Genomic DNA, 13,926 nt, shown 5'->3' on the forward strand with positions numbered 1-13,926 from the left:
CTAGTTAGCTCTGACAATGTATTAGGAAAGGAAATGAAACAGTGCAAATTACACCAGATGCCATCTCAACATGCAGCCGAAAAGCCACAAAACCAAATCTTCTGATTGCAATAATTTGCAGGGGTTGGCAACTGTCAATTTTCAAGTCAAAAATCAGTCCTTAAAAAAATTCTGAACATTCTTTTTCATTTCATTTTAGTCACCCACAATCAGTTTCGAGCACTGTCAAGAAAACACGATATGCCAAATGAGGAATTTTAATTCATCGGTTGGAAACTTACATTAAACTTTATAATGGAAAAAAATCCTACAGTTAACTTAAAAAAAAGCTGGCAGCCAAGATGGCCACTGCAATTTGCATTTGAACACTTTACACATTCCTAGGCCTCCAACAGGAGACACATGTCTGATGAGCCTGTATCCAAAACAATGGCTTGCTTTAGTTATTGAATTATCTAAGATTGCTTTCATTAGCAAAACATTCAAGGCCATTCTGACACATTGACTTTGAAAGAGCAAATCCCAAGTGTAAATATTGGCATCCTGAGGCCTGAGGAGATGGAATCTCCGAGCCTTGAATCTCATTAGAAGGTTCCAAAGAATACACTGAGGCAGTCATGTGACTGTCCATCTCTGCGAAAGCTGGAAGTTTCCCTTGGATAAAGACAGACAAGCCAGTGATTGATCTGGGCAGAAGCCAGAAGGGGTGTATCCCTCGCTAGAAGACCTTGTGCGAAGCCTAGCTGCTGGTTGCTGGATCCAAGACAAAGACACCAGGGGAAGAAAGCCAGCTACAATTCTACCTACAAGAAAAACCTGAACCAGGTGGGCCAGCCACAAACTGCACATTTACCAGCCAAAGATATCAAGAACACAACTTCAGCTGGAGACAACAGAATCATCCACCCCCACAGACTGTGTATCAATTTTCATTTGTTCTAGACTCTAATCCAACTGCAGATCTACTCCTCAGCACTCTGTAATCTATGTGTGTAATTCTTGTGTGAGTGTGTGCGTGAACATGTTGCGTATTTTATTATTTTTATTTAGATCGGGTTTAGATTGTCAAGTATAATAAACTCACCTCTTGTTTAAACTCAAGAAAACATGTTCGATTGGCTCTTTTACGATCATCACAAAGGTAAAAGGTAAAACACTCACTGAAGTGGTAAGTACATCCACTTTTTAAAAGGAATAAGGTCAAAAAAGAGCCTTGTGACCCCTCCTCACCTGGCTGTAACAGCACCCACAGGCTAGATGGAACTAAGACAGATTCAGAGTAATCCTTTACCCACTTTGCCTCAACTGCAACTACTGAAGAATACCTTTACTGTAACATTGTGATACCTACACCAGTCAACTTAATGTTTCTCAAAGTGTGCTGGTCAATTTAGTCCCAATTCATCCCATTAACAAGAACAATTTTTAAATGAGAATTTTTCAGAGAAAACCATTAAAATTAATTTCTCATCATCAGACTGACTATATACTGAGTTTACAAGGCAGACTTAAGAATGAGGAAAAGCAACAGTTTCTCAATGATTGATTCATCATGTCAAAAAGCACACCTAGATACTTAACGTGTTAAAAGGAGAATCCTTATGATGTGCTACTTCCTATTCTTGAACTTATTTTATTAATGGGCTGAATAAGCTAAATGGTTCCCATTTCGTGAGAGTCAAATGGTTTATTTTAATCACTTTCTCTGGCACGCTTAAGAATTGCATTGTGCTTCAGAAAGCTTATGAATGATCACCATTTTCAATCAACTACTCTGATCACAAACTGCAGGTTAGACAATGGCAAATCAATTTCTGTGATGCAGAATAACTTGCTAAAGTGCTGAAGTGCAGTACTTAATAACAATTACCCTTTCAGGAAGCTGATTCAGATCATAATTCACAACAAAAATCATACAAAATTCTGTTGCCTCCATGATATCCCACCCATTCAACAATTAATAGCTAATGAAGCAACTGATTTAAAGTTTTTGAATTACACCCTATCATTGTCTAATCCCAAACTTACACCCTTTGCCAATGGTAATGAGTCATACTTTCAAAATATCAGAGAAAAACAATTTTTGCGATAGACCTTAATTAACTTCTGAACTAAGAATGGGCAACTATTTCAACTGTCACGTCAAACTGGTTGACAAATGTTTAATGCCTGCAGGCGCTTCCTGTGTTTCGGTAATTTTAGTGAGATCAGCATCAGTGGCAAGAAAACAGGGTATTGTATGCACACAATTCACAATAAAAAATAGATTCTGTATTAGAGAATAAGCTTGAATTTTATTAAGCTAGCTGAATCATACTTTTCAGGCCACAGGGGTTTTATAACATTACACAGAAATCCAGTTTTTCTTGCTAAAATCAAAAGCAGCCTGTTTGTCACAGAACGAAAGCATTTTACTGTCTTAATATCTTCACTGATTTGTAATTGTATTTAGGCACTGCAATTAGAAAGTTTTTTTTATACATATGTACGATATGTTATATTTTTTAAAAATTCTCCCCATATTTCAGAATTTTATTTCCTCCTTGGGCTTTCCTTACCACCATACACTGTCCCCATTTGAAAGAGCACATAAATTAATAACCAAAGGAACTGCTGCTATAAGACACCAGAGGTGCAGCATGTTGGCTGCTTGATTCTTCTTGCTCAATCCCATCAAACAGCTCCTCTTAGATTCATCTGGGGAATACTCACATTCTATCCTGCACAGTGCAGTGGATTGAATGTATCAATGCTCTTACCTTAACATTCCAACAATACGTTAATGCTGTAAGTTGCAGTAAACACAGGTTTTTAGTTAAAAGTGGATCAAACCTCATGTGGATCATAAGCACCAGCAGAGACCAGTTGGGCTAAATGGCCCATTCCAGTGCTGTAAATTCTATATAATTCTTTATAAACCAAACTGTATCGTCACAAACATACCAAGAACCTTATATTTTGTCACAAAGACAAATACAAATAAATTCGATAATTCTATAAATTGAAGCACCATTGACTGACATAACCTTTATAAGAACACAAAAAGGTTGTCATTTCACTAAGTGATCACTTTCAGAAAAGACCTCTAAAAGGTTACACAATATATTTATTTATTTTTTATTTATTTATTTGTGCACATATACTCTGTAAAAGTGGCATGGATCAAATAACTGATGGGAGAACTTAATTTCTTGTTATGGCTAGTTACTTTGATAGTTTTCAATATTTATCACATTTGTATTGCAGATAAATATAAATTATTCTGCGTTTCTACTAGTGAAACCTCATTCAGTATGTATGCCCGTGTTGATTCTGTTTTTTTGTCCCACACCAGAAGACAAAAGAGAATAGATGTAAAGAAAATGGTGCACGTGAAGAAAGTGAGAGCAGAGCATTGCAATTTGTGAAACCAGAACCATGCTTGTTGTTTACTAATTGGGAACTCTACTGAAATCTGACCATTTAACAGTCGTGCTGCATTTTATACTCTGTTAATCAATTCTGGTGAAAGATAGTTTTAAAGGCAGTAACTGGACAGTCTAAAGAATGTTCCAGATTATCATGCTAGAATTTTAACTTCAGGCACGTACAAAGCTGTACTATAAGTCACATGCAAAAAACCTACTGACGTCTGCCTGTTGGTGTGCCCCAGTGACAGCTCGCAATATAAATGGGGCTCCTCCACTGAATACAAACAACAAGCCCACAGAAATGAAGCTCACCGTAGTTACGCACCAATACAGCTCACCAAAAAACTTAAAATAACACCTGGCACCCCAACTGCAAGTAACACTGAGAGCTTAATTAATACTGCATTGATAGGAAAATTGGAACAATTGTACTGTATAATGGATGACCTCCATACCTTCAATCCTCTGTGATGCAAATTATCAAATAACCCTTCTAGTATCTGAGTTATAAATCTTTTTCTGATATCATAAAGCACAATAATCAATAGGTGACAAAATAGAAGATTTTTGACATGTTAAATAAACACCAGTTGACCTAATTACAATCTTATCAGTCCTTCCTCCAAATGCTGAACTTGTTGTCCAGTCACTTGGTAAACCTTACCTAGAACGACTTAAGTGTTTGCAAATGGAAGCAGGACTACTGGTCACAGAGGCTTCAACTAAATCAGTAAAGCACAATTTTAGGATTTCAAACCAAAAGTTCATAAATCTTGCCTTTCTATACATGTTTTATGTTGGGCATATTGTCTTACTTTCAGTTCAATGAGATTAAATTATCTTGTAATCTTGTAACGTACTTGACCATATCAAGTTAAACCTAAAATAATAGCCAATTTCTCAGCACAAAAATAATATTTTCAACCAGTCATCCACAATTAGAAAAAAAAGGGAGTAAACAAAGTCAAGTTCTAACCTCATTATAAAAGTTTGTTTTGGGGCATAAACATGTTTTACGCAAGACTAGAATCAAACATACTGACAAATTTTGTGTTAGCAAATTAAGATGTAAATATGTATAAAACTAGTTCACAATGTTTCAAGAACTTACCTTTAATTGTTTCTTCAACAACTTCAACTACACGATCTATTTGCTGAACCTAACAAGGGAAAAACATTTTTACGCCATTACTGATGAGAATTTGACAACAATCTTGTTATAACACATTTCAGTAACTGCGAGATAAGGTGGCAGTCTCCCCACATATTCAATCATACACTAGCCCTTGTAACCTGAAACTGAAACATCACCGAGCCTTGAAAAGCAGTACCAATTTCATGAAAAGATTCTCACTTTATTCTTCCTGTAGCTACCTACTGAATTTGCTTCAGCTGTTCAGGCATTGCTGACTAAAATGTTTTCATCTTTCTGCACAGAAACCAGTGCGTTTTATTAGGACTGCCATTCACAAGCAGTAATGAACTACTGTACATTCCAAGTCTTTGCCAATGCTGCTTTTAAACAAGTAGTTGGAAGATGTACAAAAGTGGCTCATGTTGACTCATTTTAAATTTTCCCTTTCCTCCCTTTGGTTAACTCAACCTGATTGCTTGACTGGACTGTGTGGTACATCACACCAATATGTTGTATTATCAGGCCATGTGTTATTTTTCAACCTCCCGGGTGATGAGTTGTTAAACCCGATTTCTGCCGAGGATCAGACACTTGAAAAATTACAATTCCAAGGATGCATACGCTATGGAGCTTTTCTGAATTTCAAACAGCATGAGATAATCCAAAGTCATCATTTCTTCTCCCGAGTCTTAAATTTTTACTGTTGATTACTACTCAATCTCCAGCCTCCCTTTCCTCTCCAAGGTCCTTGAATATGTTATCACCTCTCAGACCCATGCTCATCCACTGCAGTTCCCTACAGGAATCATACCAATCAAGGTTCCCCCTTCCCCTTGTGCCAAAATGACCCTGACCAAAGTCATGAATTACATTCTCTCTAACTATGACATGGTTCATCACACTATTTTGAATTGATTATCTGGCCGAGAGCAGTGCAGACTCAACTGTTCAAATGCCATTAAGTACATGGAACAGGAAAGACATAAATGCAGGATTATACAGCCTTTCAGTTATTCTGGATTGCAGAAACTGAGCAAATGGTTAAAGTGTGCTCAATTGTCCAATGACGCCTTCTTATGACTGAACAATTATGAGGATATTGCAAATTGTGATATTTTTCTCACGAAAGGAAAAAGCCTGCATTTTCATGGCACCTTTTACAAACTCAGAACGTCCCAAAGCACTTCACAACCAATGAATTGTAGATACTGGTATAATGTGGGGAATTACAGCAGCCAATTTCCACACAGCAAATCTCACAAATAGCACTGAGCTAAATGACCAGATTTATAATCAGTTAAGGAGGCAGGACACCAGGGGAACTCCCCTGTCCTTCTTCGAATAATGCCATGACAGCTTTTACATTCATCCAAGAGGTATGACAAGAACTCGGTTTAAATTCTTAACCAAAAAAAAGAGCACCTCTGACACTTCAACACTCCTTCAGCCTTACACTGGAATGTCAATCTAGATTATGTGCTCAAATCCTATATTAAAGCTTGAATGCACAACCCTCTGGCTCGAAGACATGAATACTACCACCGAACGAAGGCTAACAATAAATATGAATTATTTAAATTACAGGACTGGAAGTTGCCATTCAGCCCACTGTATCTTTGCTGGTGCCTGCTCTTCAATTGGGGTTATTTACTTTAACTCATCTCACTTTACGGTATGCTTTTTCCCTCATTTTCCAGATCATTTTCCAGTTTCCTTTTAAACAATGCTTAGAGTTTCTGCTTCAATAACTACATATGGCAAAGCATTTCATATTCTAATAATCTTCTGCGTGACTTCTTACAACTTTCCCTTCATTCTTCTAGTAACAATCTGGTGTGTAAGCCTCCTTGTTATGACTGATCAACCAATGGAAATAATCTTTCACTACTGATCTTATAATTTTGAAAATGTATTAAACCATCCTTTACCCTCTTTCAGTGATAAAGTCCACATTTTTGAATATTCCTTCATAACTAGAACTTTTCATTCTTGTATCATTCTGCTACTTTAAACAAAGCTGTAGACATGAACACAGTATACACACATTTATTTCTTCACTGTTAACAAATAAAGAAAAATATTGCCTTAAGTGTTTGAAGGTGAATAAGCTAACAACTTATATTTGATGTCAAATAAAAAGAAAAAAGGCTACAAAATCTGGAAATCAAATAAAAATCTGAAAATGTTATGGAGAGACAAGACCGGCTATGATCAGAACTTATCAGTCATAATCAATCTTTTCTCTTTGCCGATGCTGACTGACCTGCTGTGCAATTCAATGCTTTTTGTTTTTGTGTTTGAGGTTAACTCTTTACTCTTACCAAACATTTACAACAAGGAATCTTATAAAAAAATATTTATTTGCAGACCACTGAACATAAATTCAGCTGCAAACAGTCTCCTGACCAAAATCCTCCTCTAAGGTGGTTGGGTCAAATTTAATCTGCATTTCTAAGTTGCTTTTCTCCATAGAACATCCCCATAGAATAGGGCATCACTCAGAGATAGTTAACTGAAACGAGCCATTAGAAATGGTATTTGAAGCAAATTTCCAGTCATTTCATAAATTCAACTTATTGGTTTATTACATCACTAATCAATAAATAAACGTCCCAATTATTATGATCTTGAAACAAGTACAGATATTTTATATTTGCCAGCTGGGCAAAATGTGATTTGACTGGGCTACTTTGCACTTGTGTGCTGATTTGGGGTGGAAGTGCATGGATCAGTGAATTGTTCATGCATATGAAAAAGAGCAATTCTGTACTTAAAGCACTGAACTTCAATTCATACTAGGGATGGCAACAGTGCATTTCATTAATAGAACCCCCTTTTCACCCTTGCAATCCTTTCCTGATGTCAGATTTGTTGGGGTTGAGTTCCATAGGTAGCAAATCTCTTGCACCTCACGTCGACATTCTTTATGCCCGAGCCGAGACAGCTTTGGTTCATACCTTACTCTGAGTACACCATAGACAAATTGAATCCTGTTCCTCATCCAGTATTGACATAAATGCACTTCTAACTGTACAACTTTCAGTAGTAGGAGCTATACATCTCCTCCATTTCCTGGGGACATTGATGTCAATTATTGCAACCAAGTTATACCTTAAGGAAGTGGGGCTAACCAGGAATTGATCTTGGGCTCATACAATAAAGGACCAATGACATAGCACCCAGTGAATCGACCCACTGAAACACCAGGAAAGCCTTTAATAGCCTTTTTTGAGTGTTTCCCTTCAAGATATTGAACGTTTCCAAACTTCCAAATTTCTATTGCTACACTTCTGGAGCCTTGCTTTCTTCCTACTTGCACAACTAGATCTCCACTTTCAAATTTAACTCCCGTCGGATCTCCTTGCATTACTTCCATACTTTTTGGGCTCTAAGTTCCTTTGGTATTTTGCTGTTGTGCCTGGGAACTTACTGATATGTTATGTCTTAAATGTAAGCCTGCGAAGCCACAATAGCAACTATTTCACAACATCCGTCCTCTCAACTAGGTATCATAGCCGTATTCTTTCTGTCCTGCAGCTTTCACCCAGCTCAGAGTGACTCTCTTTTTCTATCAACTTCAATAGATTTTCACTCTTCAACCCCAAGAATATCTGTAACTCTCTTCTTGCTCCTCTCAAACAAGTATTTCTCTGTTTCTGCCGATACAAAACAGTCTCTCTCTTCTGATCCAGATCAGCCATGTCTTTATTTTCTCTTGCTCACTCAACAGGTTCACTCTCCATTGCACCTCACCCAGGAGAGTCTTTCTCCTTTTCATTTCCATCCCCAAAACATGCATGTCTTTCTTTCTCTCTGATGCCCTGACGCATAGCACTACTGAAATAAATCAGTGTTTGTTCTTTAGAGATGTACATATCACTTTTCCATGCTCTCTCTCCACCTGTTGCCCCACCACCTCCACCTTCACTTTCCTTACCTCTTTTCTCTCATCTCTTGCTATTTTTCTCACTTATGTTTTACTTCTCTCTCTCTCCTGGTCATTTCTGCAATAATTTACTCCTCCATGTGTTGCAGTGTTTACACATTTGGGAGCCTACTGGAAAGCGCAAGTGCGTCATTGAGAGAGGATGGCCATTGCAGCTTCATTGGGAATGCTCTTGCAAATTGAGTAGATGGATTTCTACACACGCCCAAAAATGTGGGCAGCAAAAGAGAAAGGAGGCAAACATTTAAGAACGTGTGAAGAGAACGGTCACCAAATGATTCCTGATGGTCATTTTTGTTAGGCAGAAGAACCAAAATGGCACCTGGGTACTATTGCCTCCTGGATTGTTATAAACCATTTAATATAAATTTTGCCTGCTCACTTCTGGAAATGGGGGAGGAGAAAAAGGTGTGCACAGCTAGGAGTGGGTATACTCAAGTCCAACATATTTGGAGACCCAGCATTATGCTGCATTATGAATGAATAGCCCACATGATATTGGCATTTCACAGAATTTATTTTTTAGTGAACTGTGATTAGAGAGAAAAGATTATAAGGCTTAGTGTAATATGACTGCGAATAATGTAAATTATCAAACAACCAAATAAACAGGAAAAAAACACAAAAACATAACTAATAAAGAACAACAAAACCAACTGATGGCTCAATGATCAGGATATAGACACCACAGATAACAGACACTGTTGCGACACCACATATGACAGACTCTACATACAAAATTCAGGAATTTTATATTAAATTTGACTGATAATGTCCCCAACCTATCTTTCCCAAACTATCAATAACATTATCCCTTTCAATATATAATGCATTTTACTGTCATTATCTTCTGACACTTAGAAATTTGTTTTGCATTAGTAAGAGAAGCTTTAGAAGGTATGACAGTTGGTCCAATTAAGAACAATCTGTTTGTGCTTCTTCAAGAAAACTAAACTATTCTACTGTCCTAAGGATTTGTACAACTCCAGGGCTTAAATGAAAATGTAAGAACTTTAAATCTGTAGAATTTGAGCAATATTTCCATGTTCTTAGTCGATTTATCTCTCACAAGGCTCAAAGCAAGTGTGGTAGAGCTCTTCATCTGTTCTCCGCTACCTGCAACTCCTCCACAGCCTAAAGTTTGCAGTGTGGTTCAACCACTTATTAAAATTTCATCGTGCAGGAATTAATGCATCTGAACTGGTTATCTTTTCCCATTTTCTGCTGACATAAGTATTCTGGGGTCCTGGGCTATCTGCTGCAAAGCACTGCTTCTTTTCAGGCTTGTAAATTAAACAAAGGAACCTCTGCATATTACATTCATTCCTCACTTTGTTTGTCAAGGTCAATGTAACAAATTTGTCATTCTTTGTGCTTTTTAACTAATGTACTTCTCAACTAAAAACAGCATCAGCATTGTGCTCTAAAAAAGACAATTTTGATTTAACATTTTGCTGTGAAACCAAATTTCAGGTTAGTCATCTCCCATGGTGTTACATGGGTAGTCAAAAAAAGTGAATTTTTCAGATCAAGCAGTGTGACAAGGTGGAGAAAATGAAACAAATGAATGGAACTGGGAAGGAGGGGGAGCAGGATGACAGGCAAGAAGAGGAGCAGGGCGGCAAGGGAGCAGGGAAGCAGGGAGGAGAAAGGAAGATGAACGGAGAGAAGACAATGAGACAGGATAGGATGGAAGGGGAAGGTGAGAGAAAAGGAAGGGGAAGAAGAGGTGAGAAAGGAGAATTCAGATCAGTGGGGATAAAGAGATTGAGGCATGGAACAGCAGCCATTTGGATAGCAGAAATACAGCCAGTGAAGTGGAGCGTAGCTGTAAATCAGAAATGCAATCAAGGGAGTTACTGTACAAGGTGTTACGACTGAGGCAGGAGGAGTGCACTGTCTTTTCTAGTTCCACTTCTCCACAGGTCACAACATATTTGAAATGTTTACCCAGTTACCGATACGGTCAATCATATACTCTACTCTTTATCTCAGAATAAAATACACTAACCAGGTTTCTTTAATAAACAGAATTATCAGATTATTATAAAACAAGACTTATCCAGTAACAAAGCAAAGCATTAACACACAGGTTGAAATATGAAAGTTCCCTTCTTAAATACCCAACATACACACACTCACACACTGGTTAAAGGAGAAAAAAAATCAAGAAATGTTTTCTACAGAGGTCTTTTACAAAAACAAAACTTTGGCCAAATACTTGATCATTCTTGAAGAAAAAGAATGAGTTATGTTGTGCCCCCAAATGGCATACAGTCTGGTGCCCGAGTACATGTAGACGGGTCACCGATATCTTTTCTGGAGCTGTTCTTTTCAGGCGGCGTCGAGAATTAATCTGGCAGGCCTTCCAGGAGCATCTCAGGAGAAATACAGCATCAAGTGTTTTAGCTCTCACACACTGGATTTGCAGGGTTTTTTCAAAGAGGTAGAGAAAAAGGAGCTGGATGTTTTTCAGCAGGCTACAAACCCTTGCAACAAAGTCCACACCCCAACTGAACCAAAACAATATTCTAAAAGAGAAACCTCCTGACCACCATAAATCTTGACATGTCACTGTCAACAGTTCCCCACAAGTCACCAAGGTTTCTGTTGTTTATTGAGCTTAAGGCATGTGAAATCTATTAACGGTTTGATTTCAAACAAGACCTATCGGTGACCTTTGTAAAAAAACACATCCATTGAATCTTTTCAGTTTTCCCAAATGAACCAATGTCCGTAATTCTAAAAAACGAGTCCTCAAGAAAAATATTTTTAAAAATAAAAGCACTTTCATCACACCTCCATCCTTGGAGGAAGGAAACACCATTTTTAAATGCGTTTCATTACAAAGTGTGGGAAAAATAAGATGATGAAAAATATTAAAACACATTTCCACACTCATTCTCATTCACTCTTTACCTGTCACCAATACAGTTCTGCTTTGTATCATCATTGCACTCAGATAATTCAAAGCAAAGTTAAATTCTAGACAAAGCATCAGCAATCACATTATTTTCCCAGCAATGTGGATAATCGTTAAGTGATCAGGTTGCAAAAGTAAACTCCATCTGGCATTCTGGTTTTTAAAGTTTTCCACAAAGGCTAGGGGGATTATCATCAGTATATACCAGCGTCTCTCTGTAGTCATGGCAGACATATACCTCAAAAAGTTTAAGAGCTCGTAATAAACCCAGGGTTTCTTTTTCCACTGTTGAGTATCTCTTTTGGTGTCGACTTAGTTTTTTGGAAAAGTATCCCATTGGTCTTTCTAGGCCCAATTCATTGTCTTGTAAAAGGACTGCACCAACCCCCAGGTCACTAGCATCAATTGCTACCTTGAAGGGCTGAGTGAAATTTGGGGCAGCCAACCTTGCTTTTCTTTTTTTGAAGCAAATCAGTTATTGGAGCAGCTATAGCACTAAAATTTGGTACAAACTTGCAGCAGAAACCACACATCCCCAAAAACCTCATGATTTCTCACTTAGTCTTAGGGGTAATTAACTCCACCAATGCTTATACTTTTGCTGCTCTTGGCAACACTAGTCCTTGCCCTACTACATGGCCGAGGTAGGTTACCCTCACTTTTGCAAATTCACTTTTGGCAAGGTTTATCACTAAATCAGCCGACTGTAATTTTCTAAACAGAGCTTTTAATTGTTCCAAATGGCCCTTCCAAGTGTCACTGTATACCACCACATCATCAAGGTAAACCACACAGTTAGGAACAGTGGTTTGTTAGTCACTGAAAAGTGGCTGGGGCATTTTTTTTAGCCCGAATGGCATCACTTAGCATTGGAAAAGACTATCTGGTGTCACAAAGGCTGATATTTCTTTAGCTCGGATTGTTAAAGGAACCTGCCAGAATCCTTTTAACAGATCTATTTTTGTAAGAAACGTGGCACTGACAGTTCTGTCAATACAGTCTTCCAAGAGAGGTATTGGGTAGAAGACTGTCTTTGTTACTGCATTAAACTTTCTATAGTCTATGCAGAATCTAGTTGAACCGTCAGGTTTAGGCTCCAACACGACTGGGGAACTCCAGATGCTTTGACTGGGTTCAATTAGGTGGTTTTCTGACATGTATTGGATTTTTGCTTTCACCTGGGCTTGTTTATCTTGACTTAAGCAATAAGAAAGTTGTTTTATAGGAAAAGAATCCCCTACATCCTGGTTTGTCCCTACAGACTCCTTTAAATGCTGTGAGTAGCCTTGTTAGGTCTTCTCGTTGTTCTGAATCAAATATGAAAGCATAGTGTCTAATCTCTCTAACAATTCAGTATTAGCTAACCGGATAGTAGGAGAGTCAATTTGAGAATTGTCTAGGCCTCCTTCTGCCTCATCCTCACTATCCCTTTCATCCTTCCCTGTCTTTCCCACCTGACATACCTGAGCTTGCTTATCCTCCTCTTGGTGGTGATACTGTTTGAACATATTGATATGACACAGCCGATTCTTTTTCTGGCAATCTGGGGTGTGAATCAAATAATTTACTTTACCAATTCTTTTGACCAATTTATATGGACCACTGAACCATGCTTTCAGCGGTTCACCCTGGAAAGGCAGTAATACTAACACCTCATCCCTTGGTTGAAATGTTCGGGTGTTGGCATGCTTGTCTGCCAATTTCTTCATGGTTGCTTGAGAAGCTTTCAGGTGTTCTTCAGCCACTTTGCAGGCTCTCGTGAGCCGCTTCCGTAACAAGGATACATAATCTACCACGGAAAATTAATCACTCTGTTCTAAAATCGTTTCTTTGATTAGTTTAAGAGGACCCCTCACCTCATGTGCATAAAATAATTCAAAAGGACTAAAACCGGTAGACTCATTAGACGAATCCCTAATGGCAACAAAAGAAATTCCAACCCTTTATCCCAATCATGGGGATATTCATGGTAGTATGCCCTGATCATCGTTTTGAGAGTCTGATGGTACCATTCTAAAGCCCCTTGTGTCTGTGGATGGTAGGCTGAAGACTTTAACTGTGTTGTACCAATTACTCATAACTTCCAGAAAAACTTTAGACATAAAATTGGACCCTTGATCCGACTGAATCTCAATCGGTAATCCATATCTAGTGAAGAACTGGGTTAACGTCTCTATCACTACCATAGCAGAAATTGTTCTCAAGGAAATTGCCTCTGGGAACTGAGTAGCCATATCCATGGCTATATATTGGTGTCCCGCTTTTGTTTTCGGTAAAGGTCCCCTACAGTCTGCCAACACCCTACTACATGATTCCCCAAAAACTGGTATGGGAATTAGAGGTGCCGGTTTTATGGCAGGTTGCAGTTTTCCCACAATCTGGCGTGTATGGCACATTTTACAAAACTGCACCACGTTCTTGGAAAGACCTAGCCAGTAAAAATGTCAATTGATACATGTTTGGGTCTTCCGATCCCCACACATCCTGCCATCGGAATTTCATGGGCTATCCT

General features: G+C 38.2%; 1 protein-coding gene across 3 annotated transcripts in view; it reads right to left on the minus strand.

Annotated features, from left to right (window-relative positions):
• cdkal1 (CDK5 regulatory subunit associated protein 1-like 1) overlaps positions 1–13,926 on the minus strand; it is a 1,149,347-nt gene that overhangs the window by 821,042 nt on the left and 314,379 nt on the right. For all 3 annotated transcript variants that reach the window (XM_068056978.1, XM_068056983.1, XM_068056992.1), the window contains exon 6: positions 4,522–4,570. In XM_068056978.1, the coding sequence (XP_067913079.1) occupies positions 4,522–4,570 (49 nt within the window). The remainder of the gene's footprint in view (positions 1–4,521; positions 4,571–13,926) is intronic.

Source organism: Heterodontus francisci, chromosome 2 (genome assembly GCF_036365525.1).
Source record: "Heterodontus francisci isolate sHetFra1 chromosome 2, sHetFra1.hap1, whole genome shotgun sequence".
In the NCBI taxonomy this organism is placed as follows: Eukaryota; Metazoa; Chordata; class Chondrichthyes; order Heterodontiformes; family Heterodontidae; genus Heterodontus; species Heterodontus francisci.